Genomic DNA, 20,795 nt, shown 5'->3' on the forward strand with positions numbered 1-20,795 from the left:
GACCATGGTTTTAACAGTCCTTTACTTTATCCAAAGTAAAAAGAGCCTGGCTTTAGATATTGAATGTAAGCTAAAATAATATTAGTTTTATGGGAATATCAAGATGAAAAGAGAGAAGGCTTCTAAATGGGTATTTGTATGAGGAGTACCAGCAGAAGAGCAGGAAGATGAGGAAGATGGCTGTGCAGAGGAAGGTCTATGTGGACAGCTTTACCCCAGGTGCCTGCATACTTAGATGTGCCTGTTTCAATCATCAACCATGTGAGTTGCTAAATATTGAACCTTCATTAAATGTAACCATATTACTACACTTAGAGGCCCCTCTCTTCTTTTTTATACATGACGCTACTTGTATATCAAGACATCGCTTGTATATCAAGTCAAAATTTATTTAAAAAATGTTGCTTGTCTTGCAAAGCGCTCTCAAACCAAGTTACTCTCAAACCAAGGTTTTACTGTATATATATATATATATATATATATATATATATATATATATATATATATATATATACACACACACATAAATATTAACTGTTATACATTTTTGTTTATCTTCCCAAAATTTGTGGTAACTTCAAATAATTTGCAAATCACAGAAGTCAGCTTTAGTGGTCTATAGTTTCCCAGTTCTCAGTTTGTATATTTCCTAAATAATGGTTCAGCTCATGCTGCTGGCCATTCTTATGAAACTGACCTAGTTAAATGAAAATCTAACAAATGCGTTATATTGGTCGGACAATAGTGAAAAAGGTGCTTCATCCATCTTTTTTTTTTCATTATTTAGTAATCTATCACCAGAAAGAGAAATAATTTTCATGGTTTTGCTATTCATTTTAGTTAATTTTTGACAAGATAGGCTGTGCAATTTGTCAAATATTGTCCTCCTACACCGAAGCCTTCAACTTGGTGTTTGCATTCAAGTGAGGAGCCAAAGTGAGGGGTTCTTTATGCTAGTCAGCTGCAATGTAAACTAAACTTTTACATTTTGAAGGTATAAACTTAATAATAAAGAGTAGACAGATCATACTATGCAGAATAAGTGTAAAATAGGAAAAAATTAAAAAATAAAGTAGATAAAAAAAAAAGAGGTGGGGATAAAAGTTGAGTTTGGGTGAGGATCTCTAATGCTGGAGGATGCACATTTTGTAAAAAAAATAGATTGGTAACAACAGAAAAAGACCAATTAGCACATTGAATCTGCCTCTATTTTTCTGTACTATGTTTTTTTTTTTTTTTCAATTATAGATTTTATTAAGGGTAAAGAAGGATATGTACATATACAACAATAGTATACATTATAATCATGCAAAGAGACATTATACATAAATAAAACTCTTGTATTATTTAGCAAAGAAGAGGTATCGCTACTTGTTCCCCCCTCTCACTTAAATTATACTGTTCCTGTCTTCTTGCAATTACTCAGTAGTACAGCCCTTTCCCACCCTATCATTATAACTTTTATTTATACTAAAGCAACCCCAAAATAAACAAACAACCCCAAAATAAACAAACGAATAAACAAACACAAAAAAAAAAAGTTCATTTTATATCAGATTTACTGTCCAATTCCACATTAAATGCCTATTTATTCATTATATTCACTCACTGATTGACGCACTACTAAAGATAAGCAAATTTGTTTGTATTTAGTGTGTGTGTGTGTGTGGGGGGGGGGGAGGGGGGGGTTGGTAGTTTCGTCAAGCCCGGCGTAAAGTCTAAAAATTTCTAAATTAATTTGATTCTAAAAGTTATATTTAAAAAAATGTAAATAAAAAAAATGTGGTCCCTTACTTCTTTTTTCTTGGTGCCCCACCTGCGCTTTCCCCTCCTCCTTCCTGAAGATGCCCCCATAGCAAGAGGGGTGCTGTGGGGGCCCCTGTGAAAGAACACTCCTGAGCCTGGCTGTGTGCTTCCATAGACACACACAACACAGCTCAGCCACACTCCTCACTCCCTCCTAATAGGATTTGACTAAGAGCAGCAGGAGCCTATGATGGTGCTGCAGACAGTACAGCACTGGAGCAATCATAGGAGGCAGGAAAGTGTTTAGGAATTGGGGGTGGGGGGAAATAGTTAAAGCGGTAGAATACTCCACTTTTTAATTTTTACCTACAGGTAAGGATATAATAAGGCTTATCTGTTGGTAAAATGAATATCTCCTAAACCTGCACGGTTTAGGAGATATTCACCCTGCATGCAGCCGCTGGCACCAGCGTCGCATGCGCTCTGAAGGTCCGGCGTATGTTGCCGGACATTCAGAGCTCCTTGCCGGCTTCTTGCCGGAAAGTGAACTTCTGCGTGCATGCGTGGCAGTGATGTCATTGCGGCTCCAGCCACTCACAGTGCCGGGGCCTCCGAACCCGGAAGTGACGCAGAGGGAACATGTCTGCTCCCTCAGCAGTGTCCAGGCGACCGTTTCAGGACTTCGTTCTAAGGTAAGTATTTCATAATGTGATAGAATATGATGCATACTAGAACGTTATGTCCTTTTTTGGGGGGGGGGGGGTTTACAGGGGATACAACCGATTTAATGAAGTGTTTTTACTTTAATGCAGGGAGTGCATTAAAGTAAAAAAAACAGTTAGACTTTAGAACCACTTTAAAACTGAAGTCTATGTGAGGTGAATATCGATAATCAATTCTGGCCATTTTTAAGGTTAATCAAATTGTCAAAATTAGGATAGAGCTAAGCACTGTCTTGGGAGAAATGTACCAATGCAAAAAAATAAAACAAAATCAAGAAATATCATACAGCAGTGGGAAGGTTCTATTTTTAATGTGACTTTGAGGATCACATGGCAAAGTCATCAATCCATCCAATTACATGCTTGAGAGATATCTTTAAACTGTATGTGGTGTGACGGAATAGTACGATTTTCTTACACAGCATCAGTGACACTGTATTCTGGCATTACATATTTTGGATATACAATTAATTTTTCAACTTTTACATTTAGCTTGGATTTATTACCTCATTGGAAGAAGAACAGAGAAAAGGGAGGGGAAAAAAAGAAGGGAAACATAAAAAAATAAGAGAGATTGAGTAGAAAGGTCTATCAACATGTTCAATGACCTGTATTTTCAAAGACCCAGTGTTCTTATTGTGTGCATCTATAAAATGTTTTGCTAAATTTGCTCTTTTATTTGATCTTATATTACGCAAATGGCCTCCTAATCTATCAAAAACTATCCTTGTCATATTACATATTGGATCTTACACATGTTACAAATGGTTATGTATACCACAAATTGGGTTTTACAATTAATTAATTGTTTGATAATACAGTATATTTACTATTTGTAGAGGTGGATTTTTTTCTCAGGGAGGTGTTCAACAAATTCACATCATGAGCCTCTAAACTAGGTGCAGTGGCGTAGCGTGGGTTATCAGCGCCCGAGGCAAGGCAAGTAATTTGCTCCCCCTAACCTGTGGAATTTTAGCACTACCCAAGTCTTTTCCACTAGAACAGTATTAAACCCCTCATCTAAGCACATGTATTGCACACATCACCCCAAATCCTGCACCTTCCCACCTCAGATCAATCCAAATCTCTTCACCATCAGACCTCAGATCAGCTCTAACTTCTGCACCTTTACTCCTCAAATCAGCCCAAATTCTACACAACAGACATCAGAACACCCCAATTCCTGCATCTTTATACTTCAGATCAGTCCCAATTCTTTTACATTCATATTTCAGATCACCCCAATTCCTTCACCTTCACACCTCAGATCACCCCAATTCCTGGACCTTCAAACCTCAGATCACCCCAATTCCTGGACCTTCAAACCTCAGATCAGCCCAATTCCTGCACCTTCACACATCAGATCAGCCCCAATTCCTGCACCTTCACACCTCAGATCACCCCAATTCCTGCACCTTCAAACCTCAAATCACCCCAGTTCATGCACCTTTATACCTCATATCAGCCCAATTCCTGGACCTTCACACCTCATATCAGCCCCAATTCCTGCACCTTCACACCTCAGATCACCCCAATTCCTGAACCTTTACACCTCATATCAGCCCGAATTCCTGCACCTTCACACCTCAGATCACCCCAATCCCTGAACCTTCACACCTCATATCAGCCCCAATTCCTGCACCTTCACACATCAGATCAGCCCCAATTCCTGCACCTTCACACCTCAGACCACCCCAATTCCTGCACCTTCACACCTCATATCAGCCCAATTCCTGCACCTTCACACCTCAGATCACCCCAGTTCCTGAACCTTCACACCTCAGGTCACCCCAGTTCATGCACCTTTACACCTCATATCAGCCCAATTCCTGGACCTTCACACCTCATATCAGCCCCAATTCCTGCACCTTCACACCTCAGATCACCCCAGTTCCTGTACCTTCACACCTCATATCAGCCTCAATTCCTGCACCTTCACACCTCATATCAGCCCCAATTCCTGCACCTTCACACCTCAGATCACCCCAGTTCCTGTACCTTCACACCTCATATCAGCCCCAATTCCTGCACCTTCACACCTCATATCAGCCCCAATTCCTGCACCTTCACACCTCATATCAGCCCCAATTCCTGCACCTTCACACCTCATATCAGCCCCAATTCCTGCACCTTCACACCTCATATCAGCCCCAATTCCTGCACCTTTACACCTCATATCAGCCCCAATTCCTGCACCTTCATACCTCAGATCAGCCCCAATTCCTGCACCTTCCCACCTCAGATCACCCCAATTCCTGCACCTTCACACCTCAGATCACCCCAATTCCTGCACCTTCACACCTCATATCAGCCCCAATTCCTGCACCTTCACACCTCATATCAGCCCCAATTCCTGCACCTTCACACCTCATATCAGTCCCAATTCCTGCACCTTCACACCTCATATCAGCCCCAATTCCTGCACCTTCACACCTCATATCAGCCCCAATTCCTGCACCTTCACACCTCATATCAGCCCCAATTCCTGCACCTTCACACCTCATATCAGCCCCAATTCCTGCACCTTCACACCTCATATCAGCCCCAATTCCTGTACCTTCACACCTCATATCAGCCCCAATTCCTGCACCTTCACACCTCAGATCAGCCCCAATTCCTGCACCTTCACACCTCAGATCACCCCAATTCCTGCACCTTCACACCTCAGATCACCCCAATTCCTGCACCTTCACACCTCATATCAGCCCCAATTCCTGCACCTTCACACCTCAGATCAGCCCCAATTACTGCACCTTCACACCTCAGATCACCCCAATTCCTGCACCTTCACACCTCAGATCACCCCAATTCCTGCACCTTCACACCTCATATCAGCCCCAATTCCTGCACCTTCACACCTCATATCAGCCCCAATTCCTGCACCTTTACACCTCATATCAGCCCCAATTCCTACACCTTCACACCTCATATCAGCCCCAATTCCTGCACTATCACACCTCAGATCAGCCCCAATTCCTGAACCTTCACACCTCATATCAGCCCCAATTCCTGCACCTTCACACCTCAGATCACCCCAGTTCCTGAACCTTCACACCTCAGACCACCCCAATTCCTGCACCTTCACAACTCAGATCACCCCAATTCCTGCACCTTCACACCTCAGGTCAGCCCCAATTTCTGCACCTTCACACCTCAGATCACCCCAGTTCCTGCACCTTCACACCTCAGGTCAGCCCCAATTTCTGCACCTCCACACCTCAGATCACCCCAATTCCTGCACCTTCACACCTCAGATCAGCTTCATTTCCTGCACCTTCACACCTCAGATAAGCCCCAATTACTGCACCTTCACACCTCAGATCACCCCAGTTCCCGCCTCTTTACCACAGATCACCCCAATTCCTGGATCCTTATAGCTCAGATCACCCCAATTACTGCACCTTTACATCTCAGATTATCCTAATTCCTGTACTTTCACACCTCAGATCGGTCAATTTCTTGCACCTCTGAATTAGTAGTTCCCAATAGCTGGTTGTGTATCAGTGCAAAATGAAAGCAGGCAGCTTGAATTGTCTGACTCAATATCAGGGCCAGATCAAGTCTTTCTGTTGTGGGGGTGCAGTAAAAATGTATAGAATAGGAGGTCAGAAGGGTAGTGTATAGGGGTCAGCAAAGCAGAGGACAGGGGTCAGAGGACAGGGGGTCAGCAGTGCAGTGGACAGGAATTAGTAGGACATTGTACAGGGGTCAGCAGGATGGAAAACAGAGGTCAGAGAATGGAGTCAAAGGAGAGGACTGGGGTCAGCAAGAGAGACGACTGAGGTCAGCAGGGCAAAGTTAGAGGGTACGCAGGGCAGAGGATGGGCGTTAGCAGGGCAGAGGATGGGCATTAGCAGGACAGAGGACAGGCATCAGCAGGGAAGAGGGGGAGGAAACGTCAAAAGGGCAGAGGGGGGAAAACGTCAGCAGGGCAGAGTGGTGGGGGGGGGGGAGGAATTAGCAGGGCAGAGTGGTGGGGGGGAGGAATTAGCAGGGCAGAGTGAGGGGGGTGTCTGCAGAGCAGAGGGAGGGGGAACATCAGTAGGGCAAAGGGGGAGGGTGTCAGGAGGGCGGGGGGGGGGAGATGTCAGCAAGAGCTGCTCAAATTTCTTCTATAGCAGGAATGTCTGGGTTTGTGTCAGATTTCCATGACCAAATATCAAGCCATCATGTTGAGGAGCTTCTACCTCCCAGTGTCCCCTAGCAGAAAAGAGGTATGTTCTGATGGACCATTGGAAGTCCACCCTACTCTTACTTCAGTGGCTGGTCGCTGGTCCTCCTCCTATTCCCTCTTCAAGGGAACTAAGGGTTGGGCATGAATGCATTGTTTGCACCTTTGTCAACAGTCTTGACATGACATGGAAAGCTGATTTTACAGTTCTGCTGACTGCTTGTTGTTTAATAGATTCCTGAGTCCATGTGAGCCACATGGACTCAGGAATCTAGTAAACAAGCAGTCTGCAGAACTGTAGAAATAATAGTAGGACCAGTGACCTGCCACTGAAGTAGGAGTATCGGAAGACATGCCACCCCCCCCCCCCCCCCCAGGATTCAATGTCCTAGTCACTGCTGAGCCTGTTTGTCTTCATCCAGCCCAGCTCCAGCATGACAGGCACAGTCACCACTCACCTGGGCTCTTCTTGTTTCCCATGCTGAGTGCGGAGGAGATTCGGAGCCTGAAGCCAACCCAGCCAGCGGTGAGTCAGGAGAAAGAGGCTGCACCATTTGTGATCACCAACAAAGCCAGCTCCACCTGCCACCGTAGCTGCACATGACTCAGTGCAGCCAATCACAGAGGGCGCCTGTTACTGAGCCCAGACAGCTGGAGAGGCTCCGGCAGTGCTAGGTCAGATTATGGAGAGTGGCGGTGGCGGGAGCACAAAAGTGGCACACTCTAGAATCGGGACTGTGGTAGTTGGGACTTTTCTGCGCCCCTCTAGATATTGCGCCCGAGGCCACCGCCCTGACAGCCCCCAGCCCACACACTACGCCACTGACTAGGTGACAACATATTACCAATTGTGGGAAAAGGGCAGGCAGCAGCAAATGTTAGTGTACAACTTAGCCAAAGGCTACCTGTGCTGCTGAAGCAAACACTGGCAGGGACAGCAATGCAAAACTAAAAAAAGCTACTTTCCCTTCCACAATACAGGGGGACAGGCAGGCAACAACAATCCTACAGCCATAGGCTCCCTTCCCTTTCTCAAATCAGGACTTCCTGGGAAATACAAGCTACAGAGACAATAATTTAATATTTACAAATTTGGTTAATACTTTTAATATAACATTTCTAATGTTTTTACTCTACTATAAGGTCATCCCTTCCCTGCTGAACCAAACATGGGCAGGGACGTCAATGCAAGCCAAATAATACCATAAGAAAAAGGAAGTCTTAGGCCTAGACCCCCATCTTGTCCCTATGCAAAATTTAAAAATGGGTTCCTTACAAGATGAGGCCACCTTCTCAGACACTGGCCTTGCTATAAGGAATTCCACTTTGTAGTCAAGAGGAGAGAGGCGGGAATGTCTCCAATGTTTTAAAAGGCCATTTCTGAAGGGCAGAGAGAACCGGATTAGGTTTTCTTAATCAAGGAGTGAGAGGCTTAATGTTTCAGTTATTTACTTAAAATATTAATGTTATTGGCAATGGGGACATGTACAGTGTGCATATTATTATGTCCAGTAAAACCACAACTCTTCAATTAAACATGGTCCAAACTGTGAATATACTTTGCATGTACTTACATTTTTTTTCTTCTCATATTTTTCAGCAATGACTTTTATCCTATCTGGTGCCTGTGACATTGAAAAAAAAGACACTGCTAAAAATGAAATGAATCAGATTAAGCCTTTAAACTAGGGCCCATTCACACAACTAACGTTCACAGTGGGCCTTTCAAGCATGCCTGTTAATTTACATTTAGTTATTTCTCATTATGTCCAGACATAGGGCAACAACAACAGGCCATAAATGCATACATTGTTTACCAATAATCAGCAGTGTTAATAACCACCTAAAAAAGAACTGATAGACACTACAGGTGCATCTAAAAAGATTACAATATCATCAAATAGTTAATTTATTTCAGTAATTCAATCCAAAAAGTGAAACTCAAATATTATATAGATTCATTACACACAGTGATATATTTCAAGAGTTTCTTTCTTTTATTTTGATGATTATGGCTTACAGCTAGTGAAAACCCAAAATGCAGTATCTCAGAAAATTAGAATATAAAATAAGACCAATTAAAAAAAAAGGATTTTAATTCTGAAATGTTGGCTTACTGAAAAGTATGTCCATGTACAGTATACAGTAATATGCACTCAATACTTGGTCGGGGCTCCTTTTGCATGAATTACTGCATCAATGCGACGTGGCATGGAGGCGATCAGCCTGTGGCACTGCTGAGGTATTAGGAAAGCCCAGGTTGCTTTCATAGTGACATTCAGCTTGTCTGCATTGTTGGGTCTGGTGTCTCTCATCTTCCTCTTGACAATACTCCACAGATTCTCTATAGGGTTTAGGTCAGGCAAGTTTGCCAGCCAACCAACCACAGTGATACTATCATCATTATACCAGGTATTGGTACTTTTGGCAGCATAGGCAGGTGCCAAGTCCTGCTAGAAAATTAAATCAGCATCTTCATAAAGCTGGTCAGCAGAGGGAAGCATGAAGTTCTCTAGAATTTCCTGGTAGAGGGCTGCTCTGACTTTGGACTTGATAAAACACAATGGACATGGCTCCCCAAATCATCACTGACTGTGAAAACGTAAAAACTGGACCTCATTCAATTTGAATTCTGTGCCTCTCCCCTCTTCCTCCAGACATTGGGACCTTAAAATTCAAATGAAATGCAAAATTTACTTTCATCCGAAAAGAGGACTTTGGACCACTGAGCAACAGTCCAGTCCTTTTTCTCCTAAACCAAGGTATGACGCTTGTGACGTTGACTCTGGTTCAGGAGCGGCTTGTCACAAGGAATGCAACAGTTGTAGCCCATGTCCTGGATATGCCTGTGTGTGGTGGTTATTGAAGCACTAACACCGGCCATAGTCCACTTGTAAATCTTGCCCAAATTCTTAGATGGTCTTTGCTTCACAATCCCCTCAAGGCTGCGGTTAGCCCTGTTGCCTGTGCACCTTTTTCTACCACACATTTTCCTTCGATGCAGCTGTCCATAACTATGCTTGGACACAGCACTCTGTGAACAGTCAGTTGCTTTAGCAATGACCTTTTGTGACTTACCTCCTTTTGGAGGGTGTCAATGACCGTCTTCTGGACAACTGTCAAGTCAGTAGTCTTCCCCATGATTGCATAACCTACTGAATCAGGCTGAGAAACCATTTAAAGGTCCAGGAAACTTTTACAAATGTTTTGAGTTAATTAGATTGTGACACCATGAGTCTACAATATTGAACTTTTTCACAATATTCAAATTTTCTGGAATACTGAATTTTGTTTTTTCACTAGCTGTAAGCCATAATCATCACAATTAAAAGAACAAAATGCTTGAAATATATCACTTTGTGTGTAATGCATCTATGTAACATATGAGTTTCACTTTTTGAATTTAATTTCTGAAATAAATTAACTTTTTGATGATACAACTGTATATTGTTTATTTGATATTCCATTATCACTTCTGACTGTCCATGTGTTCATACTCAGAAATGATCCTGTATCGACAGTTAACCTATAACAGAAGCTCCTAAACTGATCTCTCTCCCTTATGCTGGCCAGACATGAGTCTTTTTTTTTTTCTAGCAGGTTGAATGAAAGAAAATGACTTGATGTTTTCTTACAGGCTAGTGTACATAAGTTGATTGATAGAGAAACTTGTGTACAACCAACCTGCCCATCAACACACTTGATGTTTTTCTGACAGGCAGGTGTGCACAAGTCGATCAATAGAGCAACTTTTGTACAACCAGCCTGTCCAGCAACTTGTGTACAACCAGCCTGCCCAAAATGACTCGATTCCACCATCAACACACTGATGTTTTCTAACAGGTTGGTGTACACAAGTCGATCGATAGAGTAACTTGTGTACAACCAGCCTGCCCATACAGGGATGGAAATTTGGCCGATCCCTGCTAGTCGTATTAGAATTAGGGTAGGTGAGCTTATGGAACTGCCGGAGGTTTCTATCAGTATACAACATGTCATTTAATATTAACACCCACATACTATATGTTGGGATTTAAAATAGATTAAGCATTTTTTAATGCTGCCTGAGAATAGGTTCTCAAACACAAAGTGGTAAACCGTTCATTTTAGCTCCTCATTAGCTATTTGAAAAATATGGAGAGTGGACGAGAGACAAAAAATGTGGGGTGTATGGGGTTGAGCCCCGGTTCACACTTATGCGAGTGCGGGGTTCGCATGTAATGTTGGAGCGCACTGCTCCTTCATTACATGCGATCGGCTGTGCGGTGCGAGTTTAGCCATACACTTTGTATGGCTAAATTCGCACCGCACCCGCAGCAAACACGCACAGGGACCCTTTTTGGCAGCCGCATCAGGATCGGATCGCACAGCGGTTCACACTTGTGCGATCCGATCCTGTGCGAACTGCAAGATCGCACTGCGATATGCGATCAAACTGGGGGTGTCGTTAAGATTACATTGACACCCCCAGCGTATCGCATATGGCAGTGTGAACTGCCGGGGGTGCGTGTGCAATGCGGGAACAGGCTGCGGATTCGCAGCCTTCCCGCATCGCATAAGTGTGAACCGGACATGAATGTTAGAGCATGAGTAAGCATAGCCATTTATGGAAGGCACTAAAGCCCCGTACACACGATAAGAAATTTGGAAGGGAAATTTCGTCTGACGACCGATCTGCCGATTTTCGAATTGTTAGTATGGTGCTTTCGACAGCCGACTCTGACTATTCGGCTGACAAAATCCTGATGTGCAGGCATTAAAATTTTTGTCCTCCGTCAACACACGTCCGATTTTCATCTCATTAGTACAGATTTCGATGGGGAAAAATCTTATGAGCAAGACTAGGCATGCTCAGAGATGAAAGAACACATAGAAAGCAATCCAACAATTGACATCACTTCTGAAGTAGAATTCTGTCGTACGGGAAAATTCTTGTGCAGTCTAGAGCACATTCCAACCAACAAAACACCACTCTGGACAAAAGACGGACGAACGGTCAACGGAAATTCGTAGCGTGTGTACGGGGCTTAACACTCAATTGCAATCGTTTGAAGAACTTGCCATTGTACAAGAAAATATACAACCTTAAAATCTCATCTAAATGTTTGATAGGTGCCTCTCCTTCTCTTTTCTATGGGAAAACAGGGCAGAAACAATAACTGCGAAATGTCAGCTGAAATGCAATGGCCACTGAATTAGGTCTTATATAGGATATCCCATTTTAATAAACAAGTAAGACCAACCTAAGTGATGATAAAATGACTCATATTTGGACTCACCTTCTTACTCTGAGGTCCACTAGTTATTTTTTCCATCATACTGTCCAGCTCTTTGAATTTCAGTAATGCTGCTCTCACCTCGCTGTAAAGCTCCTTATACTCAGCATATTGGTCATTAAAAACGGCTTTATAATTCTCCCGCTCCTCTGGACTCTGGATGTCTGGATATTTTCTGTAAAACACAAGCATCTCACACAATCGGTACTGCTCATCCACTTACAGGATTTACTACAATTACCACTGGAAATTTTTCATTGCTAACAAAAAGTATTCTTGTATTTTTGAGTTGCATTAGTTTCTAAATAAATTGGCATGAAGTAGGCATTTTTAATGTGGTTTACTAATAGGTATGCTTTATGAACATCTTACGCTCTGCTACAATAATATCCTTGTACTTGAAAAATGAAAGACTTTGTGAAATCACTCTGATCATCTCTAGACCTCACCTTTTGATAGGGTTCATTATATCAGTTTTAAATCATTTAAGCACACCCGTGCTCTTCTTATCCCTATCTTGTCCCCATCCTAAAAAAATGCCAGCAGCTGCTTTAGCCTTGGATCACATTACTGCAGCTTTGAAATCGCGCTACCTCAGAGCAATTTCAAAGCTATAGGTCACTGCAATTTAGACCTTTGATTTTATTGAGGCTTGCAACTTCATTTAACAAAAGTCACATTGAAATAGCAAAAAAGTAGTGCAGGAACCTTTTTCAAATTTGCTGCGATTTGATTCACAACAGTTTGAACGATTCCTTTGCCGGCAATAGGGTGCGACTTGTCTTGCAATTTTAAACTGTCAAATTGCATTAGTGTGAACCAGGGCTAAAAGAGTGCTTTCAAAACACTAAAGATATGTATACTAATAAAGAACACTACTTGCTCTAATGAAATAATTAACACCAATATAGTTACGCTCCTATCACACCTATATATGTCTAAGTGTAAAATACATATCAGTATGTGTGTATATATACCACTATACACAAGTTCAGATGTTTTGCCTGTCTCCAAAGAACCCAAAAAAATGCCCAAAAAAACGCTAGCGCCAAAAAAAAATGCCCAGGTGTGTTGTTGCAGGCATTTTTTGGGGGTTTTTGGAGGCAGGCAAAACATCTGAACTTGTGTATAGTGGTATATATACACACATACTTATATGTATTTTACACTTAGACATATATAGGTGTGATGGGAGCGTAACTATATTGGTGTTAATTATTTCATTAGCGCAACCATATATTTCTGCTACTATTACATCTATATATGTCTAAGTGTATATATACATATAAGTATGTGTGTATATATACCCATATACACAAGTTCAGATGTTTTGCCTGCCTCCAAAGAACCCAAAAAAATGCCCAAAAAAACGCTAGCGCCAAAAAAAAACGCCCAGGTGTGTTGTTGCAGGCATTTTTTTGGGGTTTTTGGAGGCAGGCAAAACATCCGAACTTGTGTATATGGGTATATATACACACATACTTATATGTATATATACACCTAGACATATATAGGTGTGATAGTAGCAGAAATATATGCTTGCGCTAATTAAATAATTAACACTAATATAGTTACGCTCCTATCACACCTATATATGTCTAAGTGTAAAATACATATAAGTATGTGTGTATATATACCACTATACACAAGTTCAGATGTTTTGCCTGCCTCCAAAAACCCCCAAAAAATGCCTGCAACAACACACCTGGGCGTTTTTTTTTTGGCGCTAGCGTTTTTTTTGGGCTTTTGTTTGGGTCCTCTGGAGGCAGGCAAAACATCTGAACTTGTGTATAGTATAATGGTATATATACACACATACTTATATGTATTTTACACTTAGACATATATAGGTGTTATAGGAGCGGAGCCATATTCGTGTAAATGATTTCATTAGCGCAAGCATATATTTCTGCTACTATCACACCTATATATGTCTAGGTGTATATATACATATAAGTATGTGTGTATATATACCCGTATACGAAAGTTCAGATGTTTTGCCTGCCTGAAAAGACCGCAAAAAATGCCCAAAAAAACCCTTGCTACTAAACAGGCAAGGTGTGAAAAGAGAGAAGCCACTAACCTGTTCTATAAGTGACAAAATACAATCTTTTTTTTTATGGTTCTGGACATGCTACATAGCTGAAACTTCACAGGTAAACTTTTTAGACACCCCAGATACTAAATCCAAAGAATTTTTTTTTTTTAAATTTTTTTTTTTAATTTTTTCAATAATTGGCTTTCTATCAAAAATGACAATTTTTAAGAACTTTTTTTTTGTGTGATTAATAGTCCCTGGGGTATGACCCAGAACCCTAGGCACTTTTTAGGGGCATTTATTGGGTTTTAGGGCTTCAAAACTGTGTTTTTTTGATTACCGAAGTTTGGGTCCTATTGATTTCAATGGGGTTCTGAAATCCGGGCCGAACTTTTGGGAGGTTCGGGTGTTCTGGTCGAACCGAACTTTTCAAAAGTTCGATCATCCCTAGTTGTGAAAGACTCATAAGTTTCAAACGTGGATGAGTTTTTTTGCTAAAAGTATATCCCTTCTAATTAGTAGTTACTAGCAACACATTTAGGTGCTGCCTGTTGAACTCTGCAAGCCAGTTTAAACTTATCATTAGAGCAAATGGCAAAGGGAAGGAAGCCATTGCTCGGTGCAGGGAGTGAGCAGATGGGTGTTGTTGCCCGTAGCAAAAAAGCTAAGCTTAATCCTGGAATCTGTGGATCATAGGGGAGTGTTCCTGACAAGAGTCATGACAGAAGGGTTCCAGAGGAGCCTGTGCAACCAGTTGGAGAGCGCTGGAAATGTTCTGCTGGGAGAGTGCGGTCTCCCATGGCAACAAGTGAAAAAGCATTGTCCGAAAGGAGGAATTACAGCAATGAAGTGGCTCCACTTTCCCATAGAGATGGGATTGAAATTGTTCCATGCCTGGAATGTGGTAAGTTGGGGCATGGCGTGTTTATTTGCCCCAGAATGTTGAATATAGCAGAATATAAAGGTTTTGAGGAAAAGTCTGTATCTGCAATCCCAGGTTCATTTTCCAAAGTATTGGCTGTTACCATTGGCAACAGGGAATCTGTTTTGCCTATAGGAGTTATTGGAGAATTTAGGAAGATTGCACTGCGACCATAAAATTGCAGCCAAGAAGGGACTATGCCTTCAATTTTCACGCAACCCTCCTGCGTGAAATCACGTACCTGTACATCATTTCCTGCATAGGGTCTGGGGTGCATGCGCGCTGCTGGCGACCTGCTTCTGCTGTGATTGGACACAGTAGGAGCCAATCAGCAGGTCAGGTGGATGTGATGTCCGCCGGGACCAGCTGATCATTCAGAGGAGAGGCAGAATGGCAGTCTGCCTACGTAAATATGGCAGACCGCCATTCTGTCAGAGAGGAAGATAGAGATCTTGTATTTCTGCTAAGCAGAAACACGGATGTCTGTCTTCCTCCAGTTAAGCCACCCCCTACACAGTTAGAAAGCACTCCCTAGGAGCACACTTAACCCTTTGTTTGCCCCTGATGTTAACCCCTTCCCTGCTAGCATAATTAGTACAGTGAGAGTGCATTTTTTTTAGCATCAATCACTGTATTAGTGTCACTGGTCCCCAAAAAAGTTTCAATAAAACTGTCAGTTCTGCTAAAAATCGCTGATCACCGCCATTACTAGTAAAAAAAAAATTCCATAAAAATTTCCTATAGCTTGTAGATGCTATAACTTTTGCGCAAACCAATCAATATATGCTTATTGGGATTTTTTGTTACCAAAAATATGTAGCAGAATACATATTGGCCTAAATTGATGAATAAATTAGATTTTTTATCATTTTTTATTGGTAATGTTTTAAAGCATAAAGTAAAAAAATACTGTTTTTTTTTTTCAAAATTATTGGTATTTTTTGTTTACAATGCAAAAAATAAGAACCGCAGATTTGATCAAATACCACCAAAAGAAAGCTCTATTTGTGAGAAAAAAGGACATCAATTGTATTTGGGTGCAGCGTCGCACGTCCGCTCAAATGTCAGTTAAAGTACTGCAGTGCTGTATCACAAAAAATGGCCTGGTCATGAAAGGGGGTAAACCTTCCGGGGCTTAAGTGGGTAAGACCGGTGAAGTGGTGGCAAATCCAGTGAGGATATCTGCTTTCAAGAGAGACTTGCTGCTGTGTAGTGGAGAAGCACAGGTTAATGCTGAACCTGCAGCAAGACTGGGGTCTGATAAGGACTTGTCTTCAAGCAGTGTGCTGTGTAGTAAGAAGACAAATGAAAAAAAATGTATGGTTTACTAAGGAAAATAAAAGTACTGACGTAATTAATGGGTTAATGCAGCCTGCTAAGGCTGAAACAGCAAAGTCTCATGAAGTTAATGAAGCGCTAGCAGTGCGCAGTGGTGAAAGTGTGGTATTGCATCCAGCTATGTCAGGTGTGCCATTGCCCCTAGCAACCGTGACAGGTGCTAAAGAGATGTCCCTAGAGACCTCACAGGAGCTTAGGGTGCCTGAGGTTGGGGTTGCCCTGGACAACTGTGTGGTCACCCCGATGGGCAGGTGTATTTCACATGAGGTGAAAAGTGATGTACTAAGTATTCTACAGTCTCAAACTGCTAATGTGCTAAGGCAGCCTATTCAAGGCAGGAATGTGGATAATGATGATGTTGAGAAGTGTATTACTGACAAGTGTAGTGCGTCAGATGGTGTGGAGTCACTCTGTCCGCTTGTGTCTCCTTAGGTAGATGGAGCAGTAGTGCGGAGTAATGGTGTCTGCAGCACAGACAGGATAGACTAGGATAGTCGGCCATAAAGGTATTAACGTGGTGGAAAGAAATTTCTGCAATAGTGAGGTGGACACTATTGCTGCTGTGGCAAATGGAGAGGCTGCAGAACAGCCACTATTCTCGGGTGCGTTGGTTGTTACAGAAGTTAACCCCTTTCAGTCAGAAGGATCGGATAAGTGTGCATTCACAACAAAACAGATGAGTAATGTTAAATGTCAGAGTGACAGTGTACTAGATAATGACTTGGAAAGTCTCAGTGTTGCTGAAAATGAGAGGATGAGTATGACACATATGCCTGGCAGTGCTCAAGGGGAGCTGCAAGTTGTGTCAGTTACCTCTTAGGTTGATTTCTCTTTAATTGTCTCTGCCTCTCGAGCCTTAGCTCATTTGCTCTACGTCGCTAGTAAGGTAAGAGTCCCTAAAGTTCTGTGTTTAGATGGGGGATGTTTAGAAATATCCTTGATGGTATGGGAAATGTTGGAATTGGTGAAAACCCTTTCGCTATACACCTGCGTGTATCCACCGCAGATAGGCGGCCTGGTACTGCATGGTACCAATCAGTGGAGACAGGTGGTACAGGTGACGTCACTGCAATGTTGGTTACTTGTGTGGAAAGTGGTCTCAAGGTTCTCAGAGTGCTTCCATTGGCTCTTTTGTGCGGAAGATGCTCAGGAGAACTGCTAGAGCAGTCAGAAAGGACAGACATGTTAGGCCGCTAGAGTGATGTTGAAGTTTTGAAAGGATGGGAGCGCCACACCAGCTTGTTCAGACTTTAAAAGATTTTTAGTTTGTAACAGCCAACGCCTTTCGGGGGGCTCAGTATTCCCCTTTCATCGGGGCTAAAAGCTAGACAATAAAGAAAACATAAAGAATCCTTAAAATGTGGTAAAAGCAAAAGATATTTGCAATATAAAAGTACAAATACCTTAATGCAGTAATTATCAGAGCCAATAAGTACATAAATTACTCAACTAAAAAGTAAAAAGGAAAAGAAAACATGTTCTTATTGAGGCTACAGGGCACAACAAAAACAAAAACCAGTTTAAACAATCCATAAACACTAAGATGATGCAGGCACTTAGATTGGAAAGGCACCTGTCATGTGTGTGTCAGGCTTAAAGCATCAATTCATTGCACAGGAAGGGGCTAGACAGTGGCAGAGTCTGGGCAGCCAACGCAAATGAACAGGGACTAGGCTATGTCAGCATCACTATAGGAAGGGAGATGATAATGAGGAAAAAAACATAATGGGGCTGAAATGGTCAGGGGATTAAGGGAGGGGCAAAGGAAAAGTGAAAAATAATAAAAACAAAGAAAAGAAATGGATCAAGAAAAGAAATATATAAAATTAGATGCATGCATATAAACAGGTATGAAGATGACCATACTGGTGCTCGAAAAGTCAGAGGGTTGGGGGCGGGGCTAAAAGGCAGAAAAAAAGGAAAAGGGGTTTTGAATGAGTGAATGTGAGCAAGAACTATGCTATATATCATCACTGCAAGGAGGGAAGTGGTGGGTATAAGGGAGAACTTTTGGGGAAAAAAGAGTGAGAGGGTTGGTGGAGGGGTAAAGAGAGAAAAATGTATATGTATGTATGTGGTAAATTTGTGCATGTGAGCAGGGACTAAGATATGCATATATCACTGTGGAAAGGGAAGTGATAGGTTTGAGTAAGACAATACTGGGGCTAGAAAGGTCAAAAGAATGGGGGCGGGGCACATAAAAAAAAATTAAATAAAATAAATACATATGAGCAGAAAATATGTTGTGCCAGGAGTACTGTAGGTAGGGAAAAGTCGCATAGACTAAATCTTTAAGGTGTGGATCTAGCTCAGCAGAGAGTTTCTATGCTTTCATTTAAACCATCAGGTGTAACAGTATTGAGTTGGAAAATCCAAAAAGTTTCTTTGGCATAGTTTCTTAAGTCTGTTGTACTGAATCGACGGAGGTACTTGCTTGATGATAGTTGCTGTAAATATATCAAAGTATTGTGTATACTTACAAAATGGTGAGATAGACTGTGTACTTTAAATCCAATCTTGATATTGTGGCGGCGGTGTTTGTTGAGCCTGTTCCTAAAAGTTTGGATAGTTCTACCTACATATTGCAATTTACAGGGGCAAGTGATCACATAGATAACACAGTCATCTATGTCATCAATACAAAACATTTATTATATCCTTTCACAAAATAATTTTTCCTTTTTAGACAAGTTCTATATTCAGACAAAAGGGACAGTGACGGAACATTCTTCGCACCCAGTTATGCAATCTGGTATATGGGAGCCTTAGAGCAGGAGTTCATCTATACCAACAATCCTTTCCATGAACACATCAAATTTTACAGGCGTTTTATTGATGACTTAATCTTCATTTGGAACAGAGACATTAGTAAAATTGGTGCATTTGTCCAAAATCTAAACGACAACGAGTGGGGTCTGTCTTTTACCAGCAACACTTATCCTAAGCAGATCGACTACCTGGATGTCAACCTGATGGGAAACAAAAATTGAACAATAACTAGCCACAACTACTTCAAGCAAGTAGATAGTATGATCTATTTACATTTCACCAGCTGCCACTATAGACCTTGGCTGAAGAATGTTCTGTTTGGGCAAATCAAACGATTAAGAAGGAATTGCACTGCATAAAAAGACTTTGAAAAATAAGCTGACACCTTCAAAGATTGTTTTTATGCAAAAGGATACCACAAAACCCTTTTTAAGAATTCATACCTGAGAACAAGAGAGTTAACGCAAGTCGATTGCCTCAAGCCCACTCCAAGAAAACTGGCTGAGAGACAAAACAAGTCATTGGCATTTATTACAAGGTACAACAAGAACCATACAGATATCTGCAGCAAACTGAGCAAACATTGGCATATACTCCTGGTGAATCCATTTTTAAAAAAAAGAACTTCCCCCAAGACCCAGGCTCATCTTTTATAGAGTCAGGACCCTCAAGAACCTGATAGCCCCGAGCCGTGTTCAAAAAGGGACCTCTCTGGTCACCAAACAAAAAACACCAGAATGCTACAAATGCAACCATACTACATGTCTCTGCTGCAAGACAATCTCAGACAAAACGCATTTAGTAACATCCAACAGCAATGAAATCTCATGGCCCATCAAAGTCCAGGAGGACTGCTCCTCTGACTATGTTATCTATATGATCCTTTGCCCCTTTAAATTACAATATGTAGGTAGAACTATACAATCTTTTAGGAACAGGCTCAACAAACACCGCCATAAAAATCCAGATTGGATTTAAAGAACACAGTCTATCTCACCATTTTGTAAGTATTCACAATACAGACGTTGATCTACAGTATGTACAGCAACCATCATTGAGCAAGTACCTCCATCCATTCAGTACAACAGACTCAAGAAACTATGCCAAAGAAAAACTTTTTGGATTTTCCAACTCAATATTGTTACACCTGATGATTAAAATGAAAGCATAGAAACTCTCCTCTGCACTAGTTCCACACCTTAAAGATTTAGTCTATGCAACTTTTCCCTACCTACAGTACTCTTGGCACAGCATACAGTATTTTCTGCTCACATGTATTTATTTTATATGATTTATTTTTTTATGTGCCCCGCCCCCAATCTTTAAACCTTTCTAGCCCCAATATGGTCTATCTCAAACCTACCACTTCCCTTACCACAGTGATATATGCATATCTTAGTCCCTGCTCACATGCACTAATTTACCATATACATAAATATACATTTTTCTCTCTTTGCCATTCCCCCAACCCTCTGACTCTTTTTTTCCCAAAAGTTCTTCCTTATACCCACCACTTCCCTCCCAGCAGTGATGCTGCATAGCATAGTTCTTGCTCACATGCATTATTTACAACCTTTTTTTTTTTCTGCCTTTTAGCCCGTCCCCAATGCTCTGACTTTTCCAGCACCAGCATGGTCATCTTCATACCTGTTTATATGCCTGACACACACAAATGACAGGTGCCTTTCCAATCCCAGTGCCTACATGATCCCGGTGAGTCAGCTATGAATCTTCTTAATTATATCTCCTGTTTTAGTCCCCCTCACCTCCCTATTCCAGTTGGGATTTTAACAAACACTTTGTTTCTACTTGT

At 41.6% G+C, this 20,795-nt stretch overlaps 1 protein-coding gene across 2 annotated transcripts in view; it reads right to left on the minus strand.

Annotated features, from left to right (window-relative positions):
- Positions 1-20,795, minus strand: part of OCEL1 (occludin/ELL domain containing 1) — a 245,874-nt gene that overhangs the window by 215,548 nt on the left and 9,531 nt on the right. For both annotated transcript variants that reach the window (XM_082266760.1, XM_082266759.1), the window contains exons 3-4: positions 11,919-12,090; positions 8,214-8,264 (exon numbers count right to left, since the gene is read on the minus strand). In XM_082266760.1, coding sequence (XP_082122886.1) covers positions 8,214-8,264; positions 11,919-12,090 — 223 coding nt within the window. The remainder of the gene's footprint in view (positions 1-8,213; positions 8,265-11,918; positions 12,091-20,795) is intronic.

Source organism: Pelophylax lessonae, assembly GCF_965119305.1.
Source record: "Pelophylax lessonae genome assembly, chromosome: 1".
Lineage (NCBI taxonomy): Eukaryota > Metazoa > Chordata > Amphibia > Anura > Ranidae > Pelophylax > Pelophylax lessonae.